Here is an 11,534-nt window from a genome sequence, read left to right as displayed (position 1 = left end):
GGTTTAGTTCAAACTTTTTCTTTAAACTTCTAACTTTTCCATCACATCAAAATTTTCCTACACACACAAACTTTCAACTTTTCCGTCACATCATTCCAATTTCAATTAAACTTTCAATTTTGACGTGAACTAAACACACCCTAAGCATATTTACAGTCACTTTCTACATATTCTACCTATATGGACCCCCCCCCCCCCCCGGTCTTAATAATGTTCTATTTTTGGTTGTGAATGCACTGTCAAGCATTCAAGCATATGTCAGTGGTTTCGATTTTATTTGAAACATATTGTTTTACCAGATACCTCAAGTGATTCGAATGGTTGTTCTTATGAAATTTCTACAGTTCTTTTTTTTAATATATAAATCCGAACAGGTAGTCCTCCTATGGAACTGCATCGGCAGTCTAGAAAAACACCACAGGGCCTAAATCTTCGGTTTGCATTTTGATGGAGCCTACCTACGACTACGATAATCTATACACAAGTTAACATTTGTAACTGTATGGAAGCATCAAGCATGGAACCACCAGATGGCAGATGGCATGTGCATGTACATATACAAGCTGTAAAATACGATTCTGCACTCCTCTTCGTACCGGCTGTTCATTGGTCTTGCAACTTAGTCGACAGTCCTGAACAAACTATTGCCGAGCAATAAACAGCGCTGTTGGTGCAGGGAGAGGCGAGCTAGAAAACGATACGGAACCTGTGTCCCAACTCCCAACCGTTTCTCCTCTCCGTTTATCGTTTATCTGATCAGTCGAAAGCCGTACGTCACCTAGGCCCGCAGGTTGCGGCTCATGCGCTGATGCGCACCGGCCCAGCGTTTCAGCAGCCAATCTCACGGTCTCACCATACACGAGCCGGACAGGCAAACGGCACAGGAAGACATCGGGTTGCACACGCTCGAGCGACGGCAGGATAAAAATAGCAAGAGATTCATAGGAAGACATCAGGACAATACTCTGCACAACAGAATTGGGGAATCGAGTAGATGCCGACATCCAAGGAAACCAAATGCTTTTATGTTAAGATGATATAATAAGATGTCATAGGCTTGGGAAGCCCTACAAAATACCACCCTGGGAGCTGCACAGCTCTCCTTATGCACGTAGTACATATATAACCGATGTTATATACATGGCAGCTTTTAGAACATATATGTACTTCAACCAAGTGGTAGTGGGCCTATGCTACGAGTTACATGACCGTCAGTGTGCATTGCTTGCCGCCATAGAACTCTAATAGAACAACATCGTCCAAAGCTGAACTTACAGTCGGGCATGCCAGGAATCAGGAGACTGGAGGGACCACCTCGACACCGAGAATCACCGATGCCGTTCCAAAGTTCAGATGTGCTTCATCAGAGTGGACGAAATGTTGGTTTCTGGAACTCTCATAAACTGGGTTCTCCATCAGAAGATCCCAGGTCACCTGGTTGACCGAATAGTTATGCGAGGTTAGCGACGAGCATACACCATATCAGCTTGTCCCCCTACTTGCTGCTTGCTGAGGCTGGGGCAGCTCAAGTACGATATGGAAGAAACTCCGCTCCGACTCCCTTATATATTGGACCTCGCCACCCATCAATTTTAGGATCTTCCTGCATATGCTTAGGCCAATACCCTCTTGGGTTGTCCAGCGGGAGTTACTAAACATGTCTTGAACAATCTCTGGGGGAAGGCCTTCGCCAGGACAGGCAAACCTGCAGAACCAGATAGATGGTAAGCGATCAGTTTGTGGTCCTCCCTGCCGAGTCATTAGGTTCTCTATACTATAAGTAACAACACGAACTAGTGCAGACAATTAAAAAATTCCAAATTTTAAGCATCATTCACCTTGGTGACCAGTGTCACACGTTTAATACTCCAACACCAAGAAATAATTGTTGATATTTTATTATTTACAACACCATTACAACGAAGGTACATGCTGTAATAACTAATCTTTTTTTTTTTTGGAGGGGGGGGGAACCATGAGGGTGTGCTAGCCATGGACACCGGTGAACAGTAGCGTACTGTAGCACCTAGCAGCAGGTATGAGGGCTTCCTAGCTGGCATCACTAAGATAAAGTTCCAACACCATCTTCAACAGATAAGGACCAAGTTTAATTGATCATACCATCTCTAGTTTCCTTGTTCTTAGTATTTGTTACCTATTGTCAAAATCCTATCATATCTCTACTATTTTGTTAGCAGCAGTTCCTAAGAGCCTAGGAGGCTTAATTATACATAAGGTAGATTTCATAAATCTGCAGTTTTAGTGGTAGTGTGGTACTAGTAACATAAGAACCCAGATTTTGCAATTTATTTCAACTAACCCAGGTTTTGGGCCCAAATGTTTCACAGAACCCCATTTTGTGTCAACATCAACCAGCTAGCTATGGAATTTATGCATAATAGCTGTACAAAATAGTATGTGGTAGTTTTTTCAGTAGTACCTTGACTGTTTGTGCATTAGCCGCCTACTCGACAAGTATCGATGTTGACGGCATGACTGTTTGTGCATTTATGTACCCAGTTAACATGTCTTTGTCAGGGCCGTCTAAGGCCATGTGCGAGCACGGCGGCCGCACAAGGCCCCCTATTTTTGGGGGCCCCCGCCTCGGAGTAGGCCTGCAGCCTGGCCCTAGATCAGGAGCTACGCTAGGTGCCCAGGCGGAAGACATATGTCGCTCCGTCTTAACTGTTTACTTTTTAGTGTTCACTCGTGGAGAGACGCGACTTGCTGCGTGTGTGCAGCACAGCAGGCGGCAGCGACAGCATTACGCCTCACGGCAGCAGGCAGCACAACGCCGATGTTGCCAAGCGGAGCAATGGGAACGGCGAGCGGCGACGAGGCTGCGAGGCCTAGCTCTAGTTGGTACTCGGAATCGATAATTTACTGATTACTAATTTGAATCAAGGCTAATGAAGTTACACTGTTACAGTATTTTGAATGATCCATCATTCCATTGGATTGATAATTATCGAATCAAAAGTAATGTGAACGTCTTCTCCCTTTTTATAAAACAGGAAGTCCTCAAATCCTCAGCAGATGATGCTTTACACTGGAACATAAGGTTAGTACTACCTTTACTCTTGTACCATTAATATTTGAAAATATATTACTACCTCCGTTTTAGGTTATAAGACTTTCTAGCATTGCCCATATTCATATATATGTTAATGAATCTTGACATATATATATGTCTAGATTCATTAACATATTTATGAATGTGGGCAATGCTAGAAAGTCTTATAACCTGAAACGGAGGAAGTACTAAATATCATACGAAATAACACATATTAAAGTTATATAATAACTGAAAATGACACATTATTTTTTAAAAATTTAGGGTCTCAATTTGCATTTTGTTCTGGGGCCCCCATATCCTGGAGACGGCCCTGGTCTTTGTAACTGGAGTTTGCCATTGTGTATTCATTCAGTAGGAGAGTGGGGAAGGAAATAGACTACACGGTAGGATTAGGAATGCGTATCTATGTAAGTATACAGTTGAAATTTGGTTCATTATAATGGCGTGTAAGTGTTTTGTATATAAATCTAGGGCTTTATAAAGCATTTTGCCTCAAAGCCTTGGGTTCTTTGACACAAATTGCAAAACTTGGGGGTTTGTGTTACTAAGGCCCCAAAACCTAGCGTTTTATGTCACTTACTCAAAGAAAATAAACCAAGTGTATTTTATTATCTTCCAAATTTACTCAAAGAGAGTGACCAGCCAACCCATGACACATATATTTTGCATATATTTATACTTAAATAGGTGGGGTCTTCAGTCTATCAGATATGTACAGGGATAATACATATGTTTGATATGTAGGAGATCTTATTTAGGATAATCTATTTTTTGTAGTGTCTGTAGGTAGAGCATCAATAGTTCAGGATAAACACAAATATTACCTAGAGTGCTACAGCAAATATGACCAACGAATATAAATTTAACCAAATATTTAACTTGTCCTCTACCAAATTCAACACAAGAAATTCCTGCGTGAGAATATGTATTGCCTTCTGGTATTGAAAATGAAGATAAATAGCTAACCTGAAGAGGAAAAGCATTGTGTCTGTTCCATCAGAATTTTGTTTTATATTTGGTCTGACCTGTATCTCCACCCAGCCATTTTCAGCTGGAGCAAACCTCACCATGCTTAGCAAAAAGTCACATAAAACTTGTTGAATTCTATATTGGTCACCATATGCTGAGGCTTCTTTAATTTCATCAGGGATATCTCGAATAAGTTGTAAATCTCTTTCTCTCAACTGTATCATCACTTGGCTGACAACAGCATTCATAACACTACCTAGTGAAAATTCACCTTTCTCAAGCACCAAAGAGCTGCTTAATAAACACAAAAAACAAATAAGCTTTCAGCTAATCATTTGTTAAAATACTAATAAGGCGTCAAATTTAGCAGTGAGTTCAAATGTCTCAGCACACGAAAAAGTCACACAATGCTTCTACCTAGAATGAAATTACACCAAGTAAATGACACAAGAAAAATACATCACAGAGCCATGAGTTCCTATTTGGAACTATGCTAGATTAGGCTATGCTTGGACTTTGGTACTACTAGGATATGTCACATCCCGTACTATATTAACTTAATTTGGGACGGAGGAAGTATTATAATAGAAAAATATACTCAAAGATATATTTCGGAGACCGTGTCATTGTCCAAAACACCAAGAATTATGGAACCAGAGGGAGTAGTGACTTCCTCAGGATAAAAGCATTGCACATTCATTGTCAATAAATGCAGCTGAGAGGAATTGATCAAGTGATGCAAGGAAACCAGAATGATCTCCAAAATTTCAAACAAGTAAAGTGTACAGCAGCATTTACAAGAAATAGTTACCATATTTATGAAACAAGAGTAAAGGGTGGCAATGGCATTTTTAGAGTAAGCTGCTTGATGTCGACTTTCATGCAACAACCATTTTGGCCAAAAGGTTAAGCTGTTGAGGACGGCAATGTACTTAGGATACTAGCAATATAGATATTAGCATGAATTTTATGCTTGATATCTACACTTGGGCAACTAGTTTTAGTTCATTTCTGCAATGACAAGAAGGGTTCTGACAGTAAACTAAATTCCCATAAAAGGCCCACATGCACAGAATACAGGCATTAATCTAAAAAAGGATAAAATTTACATGGCAAGAGAACTTTTCAGATAAATGAATACAGTGAACCAGAGCTGTCAGTCTGACGGACTTCTCTAATTCCTTATTTTCCATCCATGCTTAGGTTAACGGTTAGTGCCAACTGAAACACCAAACAACACCTAGTCTTAGCACAAGGTAAAGAAAGGAGAGGATCACAAAACATACATTTTTTCAAGAGCACAACGGGATATCATATGCCATTCTCAGATGTTATCCCAAACACAGAGACATTAGTGTGGATCAGTATTCATTAAAGTTAAAGAAAAAGGTAAGTTCAGAATACTAACCCATCCTCAATACTTTGGAGGCTAGCATCCTTAACAATTTTGGACATCTGTTTCTCACAAGCAGTGCTGGTTTCAAGAAACTGCCTCTGGTCATCCTTTAGATCAGTCATCTCCAATAACGAGTTTGTAAATCGGATACCGTTGAGAGGATTCTTTATTTCCTGGTAAATGTAAGCCAATTCCTTCATCCTTGCATAACACTTCTTTTCATGGTGTCTCTGAATCTCAAAGGCTTGCTGTAATTCAGGACTTGCAATCTGCAAGAAACAGAAGGCTCCTATGGCCTCACCATCCATTCTGCTCCTCGTGTTTGCAGTCAATAAGGCCTGCACGTATTTCCCATTCTTGTCAAAAAATGAAAAGGGGAACTTTTCACAATCCTGTCCTCCTATAGCGTTGTGTAGGACAATCATGAATTTCGTTAATGCATCTGGGCCCTTGAGTCGACAACAATTACCAAAGACCTCACCGACCAGAAGCTTACCAACAACTTCCCCTCTTGACCATCCTGTGAGTTTTTCCATTGCTGTGTTCCACTCCGAACAACAAGTATTCTCATCTGAAGCAAATATTGGGGGTATGAGAGGATTAGGGTTGTGTACGATAGCCTTGTAATCCCCTTGTATGTTGATAAATTTATCCATGACCACCTTTTGTCCTGTGACATCTTGGCCAACAAAACAAACACCAACAATATTTTTAGTGTAATCCCTGCTAGAACAAGCATTCACAATAACGAATATTGGTCCTTTAGATTGTTCTGGCCCGAATGTCTTCAACTTTATCTCTACATTTTTGTCTTCATCACCTGCATGAGCAACAAATTAACAAATCATGAACCCAGTCCTACCACTTCCCCTTAGTGAAAACATAAACTCACTGTGGTGTATTGAATAAGTAATTTAGAATAATATAACTAGTATTCCAGCCTTACATGTACCTACTGAATGAGCTCAATATACTTTGTCAGTTTTGGGCACTGTTGTAAATTATCAAATGTGTCTAAATGTCAAGTCATTAAAGAATATCGAGTAAACAGTATTGTGTGCACTATCCATATGAAACATGAAAGGCAAGAGGAACCAAATTAGCATTACAGGTTAGGGATCCAAGTAATTAAAGAATATCGAGTAAACAGTATTGTGTATATTCGCAAAAGAAAACATGAAAGGCAAGAACAACCAATTAGCATGACAAGAGAGGTACCTCTTAAAGCTCGTGAGAGTAGCTTGTTTACTGTTTCCTCAGATTCCTTGAAGATGAGATCATTTACCAATGATTTGCCCATTGCTTCCTCAACAGAGAGGCCTGTCAGCTCAGCAACCTTTGCATTCCAACCATTTATACATCCATCAGTATCTACTGCAAAGATGGGTACTGTTGCTGTCTCGATCAACCGAACCATCTCCCTTGCTACCGAGCTAAGCTCATCTATTCCCCGTAATTCTAGCTCCCCAAGCTGAACCTGGCCATTCACTATGGCTTTTGAGTTACTTGTGCCCTCTGCAGAATCTCTGAAAGAGTCCCGCAATATGAGCTGCAAGGAATGTATTGCATCCATCTCCGCATTCTCCCATGGTAAGCTCCTACTCTTCACAACTTCAAGAAATGCCTTGAACGATGATCGTGGATGCATTCGTTGTCCATCATCCTTATCCTCTGGATGATGCTTTGCACCACCCCACTTTATCTCCTTAGCTGTGTGTGACCGGAACCAAAACAAATAATCACTTGGCGTGATATATGCTACCGCCATTCCACTCACTGCATCTCCTAGTGCAGCAGCACCAGGGTAGCCTGCATCAGCAAGGCTATCTGTGCTGAGCCCTGTGGAGTCTCCATGGCACATAGTCAACCACTCGATGATGTCCTTAATCTGAACTTCTGTGGGAGTGACACCAAGAGGGTAGTACTTCCCATGGTAATACAGAGCAGCACCATCACACTTCACAAGGTCCATGATGCTGGGGCTTTGTGTGACAATGCCAGTTGGTGAATCCCGGAGTAGCATATCACACAGCAGTGTCTGCGTCCGCAGAATGTGTTTCTCTGACAGTTGGTGTGCAAGCTGCAACTCCATGTTGAGCTGCAACCCAAAGGCTTGCATGAGGAACTCGCATGCATACCGTAGTGGGAAAGGGATGCACCGTGGAGATGTGTGGTGGCATACTACCAACCCCCACAACTTCATCGCCGACGGGATGCTGCCCCGTGAAATGTTATGATCATCATCCCCACCACTACTAATGATCACTGCCATAACAAGAGATGCAATGGAACCCATGTTCGCCATATACTGCGCATGGCAACCATGCGGCGAACGCAGCGTGGACCCAACCAAGCACAGCGGCTGTGTTAGTGCAGGATCCTGGATGACCCTCACCGGCGCAGCATGGCAATCAGCAATCATCCGCACACGGTTCTGCCGGAACAGGAAGCGTGATGCCTGTGGGATATCTGTAGCAGGATAATGCAACCCGATGTAGGGCTCAAGGTTATTGCGCCGGCTCTCGGCAACGACTTCTCCATGCTCATCCTCATGGAACCTGTACACCATAACGCGGTCATAACCTGTGAGCTCTCTAACATACTCAACAACGGTGTCGCAAAGGAGCTTGACGTCACCGCCGGGAAGCGCCTGGAGGCGGGAGATGGCACGGACCGCGAGCTTCTGAGACTGGACTGCGCCAGCGATGGAGAGTGCAGGATCCTCGGTGCGGGCGGGCTCGAGGTCGATGACGACGCCGACATCGATGCGGTGGAGGATGGCGTAGAAGGGTTTAGAGGAGACCCTGGAGTGGATCCAGAGCGGGTTGAGCAGCGAGATCTCGCGCGCGGCGAAGGCGCGCTCGAGGAGGACGGCGGACGAGGGGGCGAAAAGGAGGCGCGCGTCTGCGCCGAGCGAGACGGGGGGAGGCACCGCGGAGGAGTCGAGCGAGGGGACGGAGTGGTGGGGCGACAGGTCGAGCAGGTCGGCGGTGTTCTCGGAGTAGGCGAGGAGGCGGAAGGAGGAGTCGTCGGCGACGGCGAGCGTGCAGCCGAAGGGCTGTATGTGCCCGCCGCGCTGGATGCGGGAGAGGTAGGCGGCGATCTGCTGCTCGGAGGACGGGGTGGGCGACGCACGCAGCGACTGCGTGTAGTCGAAGCTGCGGCCCGACGCGCCCGACTGCTCGAACACGGCGTGGAGGCGCGCGTCCAGGGTGTACTGCGCCACGGCCTTGGACACCGACTCCGCGGCGGCCGCGCCGCCCCCTCCCCCTCCCCCGCCCCCGCCACCCCCTCCCGCGCGGGACGTGCTCCCGCCCGAGGACTGCGAGTGGTGGTGCTGGTGCCGCGGCGCCGCGGGCCGCGCGGAGGAGGGGGAGCGCGTGGGCGTGGCGCGGCTACCCGAGGCCATGGCGCCGATGCGGTGGATTGGTCCGGATTAGGCGGGTGCGTCCGATTTTTTCCTCGCCTCACCTCACCTCACCGCCCCTGCGGTTATCGGAGTCATCGCTCGCACGCACGCAGTGGACTTGTGCTTGCTCCTGGGGTTGGGGAGCAAGGCAGTAACTGAGGGAGATGAGAGTGGGATTGCACACAGTCGCGTTGGCTTGCTGCTGCGTTAAGGCGAGATGAGTCGCGATGACGATGCGATGCGATGCGGTGGCTGGAAAGGGAGGGGGAGGGATCAGGGGATAGATAGAAGGCAAGAGGAGTACACTCGCTCTGAAGATGACGACGAACTGGGATTGGGCAGGCTAAAGCGGAGGTCGCCGTGAATCTTTTTTTTTTTTTTTTGGATTTTGTTGGATCACGTACGGCTCGGTTCGGGTCGATTGGACCAAATTCCCCAACCCTAACGGAGTAACGGATGCAGCAACGTAACCTTTGCTAGGTCCCGTTTGTTTGGATGAAGATGGAGATTTTCATGACACGCTTTTCAAACTGCTAAATGGTGTGTTTCGTGCGAAAAAATTAAAATTCAATTAATCACACGTTATTAGCACCTTATTTTGCGTGAAACACTTAATCTTTATATTCATCTTCATCTTTAGGAGATCCAAACACCACCTAAGTCTGATAAAAACTAGTTGATCCATTGGCAGAACATGTGAGAGGAGCGGATGACGAAGACTCACCAGCGAGCCCACAATGCAGATGACATCCAAATTTAGCAAACTTTGTTGATAAATTAGATATTTATTATATATGTTGGTGATGATGGGAGAGGAGTAAGACACCATGGCGGTTGCTTTGGATAAAACGTCGGGTGGGGGACTAGGGTGTATGGCAGAGACGGATGGATGATGAGGTAACATTGTCACCATAGCCATAAGGATTAGAGGAGGATGGTGGCAGGAAAACGAACATCCATGTGGTTAGGACAGGAATGTGGATATGGTGACAAGAGCCACCATAGGTAAAAAGAGAGGGGGTAGGGGAAGTTGTCGAAGTTGATAAAGATTGGTGGTGATGGAGAATGATGAGAAGGAGAATGGGGAAGAAAAGTTCATGGCCTGCGACGCCAACACCGATGCTTGACAAGAGATGGAGTGAAAGGAGGTGCCGCTAAGTGATAATGGTAGTGTTGGGGATCGGGGGGGGAGAGTAGGGGATTTGGTATAAGATTGTGCAGAATCTTAAAGCAAACATGAACGTCCAATAAATGGATCGTTAGATAAAGAACCAGCTGTCAAAACCCTCTTTTAAAATGTGTTTGAGTAAATTGTTTGTCCCTAAACTAGTTTGCTTGTGTAATCTAAGTCTGCGAACTCTCAAAATGCATTTTCAAGCCCCTGAACTTGTTAGAGTGTCATTCCGATTCCAAAATTGCCACGCCCCTCTGGGATCTTACATGGCATTGGGTGGCATGCCACGTGGACATTCCGGTTTCAAATTTTCTTTTTTTTTCTCTTCCCCTGTATGTTTTCCTTCCGTTCTCTCTCACACACACATGATCGGAAGTAAAAAATGAAGAAAAAGGGAGAAAAAAGATAAAGAAAGTAAGTCAACTTTCGTGTGGCATGCTCGTGAGCACCACATAGGATCTTGGATGGGTCATGGTAATTTAGGATCGGAATGACACACTTTGATAAGTTTAGGATTTGAAAATGTATTTAAAGAGTTTGAGAGCCTGGATGATACAAGCGAAAGTTTTAAGGATTGGCAGTGCACTTTACTCAATATGTTTATATAGATATTAATCATATCTTAAATGAATGTAACACTATTTCAAACTTCACCATGTAAACTTTGTTCCTTTTTACAATAAATCTTTAGATAGACTAGCAAATTGCTCCGATGTTGAAAAGGGGAAAAACTAGAATTACAATACACAATGTACGGTTGGGGTTCAATATTTTGTAATCTAGAAGGTAGGAAAGCATATTTTTCGCAAAACTTCATGACTAAATATGTAGTTTCATGATAGATTTGATACTAGGTGTGTAATTTCTATGATACAACGTACTAAATCTATAGTTTTATAATAGGTTGGTCATAGTTTATTGTTTTATGAAATTTACTCATACTTTAAAAGGTGAGAACACTTATGAACTGTTTTTCTACCTTTTAATAATTCTAATATGTGTTCTTTTTTGTTAGTTAAATTTTAGATAGATGTGTACGCGATGGTACACACATCATTTGAAAGACAAAGGTCTTTGGACGTTACAAGTTCTTCATGTGGTTAATGACAAAAGACAATTATCTTATTACGATAATCTTCAGCGTAAGGGTTGGCCGTACCAGACCCACTCTACCTTTGTATGGGTAACCCACTCTACCTTTGTATGGGTAACCTTGAAACTAACTACCTCTTCTCCAGTGCACCTACATTAGGGAAGTTTGGGTATTGGGTGGCAATGTTTTTCGTGATATCAGCTAGAACAAGTGGAGAAAATTTAATGAACTAGTGGTTATGCAATAGGAAAAATTTAATGAACTAGTGGTTGTGCAATAGGAAAAATTTAATGCACTGGTGGTTGTGTAATAGGAAGCCGATAACTAAATCAGCAAAGAAGTTTTTGATTCAGTGGCGATCTTAGTGTCTTGGATGATTTGGAAGGAACACGATTGCTACGCGTTTCAGAATAAGAT

At 43.9% G+C, this 11,534-nt stretch overlaps 1 protein-coding gene across 3 annotated transcripts; it reads right to left on the bottom strand.

Annotated features, from left to right (window-relative positions):
* Positions 1 to 953: 953 nt before the first annotated feature.
* On the bottom strand, positions 954 to 9,165 carry LOC4332623 (phytochrome B-like). 3 transcript variants are annotated; one of them, NM_001402143.1, is made up of 4 exons: positions 6,660 to 9,165; positions 5,454 to 6,261; positions 4,043 to 4,336; positions 954 to 1,705 (listed from the first exon to the last, which is right to left on the bottom strand). In NM_001402143.1, exons 1-4 carry the CDS (start codon positions 8,848 to 8,850, stop codon positions 1,483 to 1,485), a joined length of 3,516 nt encoding a protein of 1,171 aa, NP_001389072.1. In that variant the 5' UTR covers positions 8,851 to 9,165; the 3' UTR covers positions 954 to 1,482. The 3 variants fall into 3 exon arrangements, 2 of the variants coding, with proteins under 2 accessions (NP_001389072.1, XP_015631281.1); XR_010739773.1 differs by having other exon boundaries at positions 1,004 to 1,705; positions 4,043 to 5,266; positions 6,660 to 9,163; XM_015775795.3 differs by having other exon boundaries at positions 1,004 to 1,705; positions 4,043 to 4,339; positions 6,660 to 9,163.
* Positions 9,166 to 11,534: the final 2,369 nt, after the last annotated feature.

This window comes from Oryza sativa, chromosome 3 (assembly GCF_034140825.1).
Source record: "Oryza sativa Japonica Group chromosome 3, ASM3414082v1".
In the NCBI taxonomy this organism is placed as follows: Eukaryota; Viridiplantae; Streptophyta; class Magnoliopsida; order Poales; family Poaceae; genus Oryza; species Oryza sativa.
The sequence above is the reverse complement of the archived record's forward strand: the minus strand, read 5'-3'. Positions and strand labels throughout refer to the sequence as shown.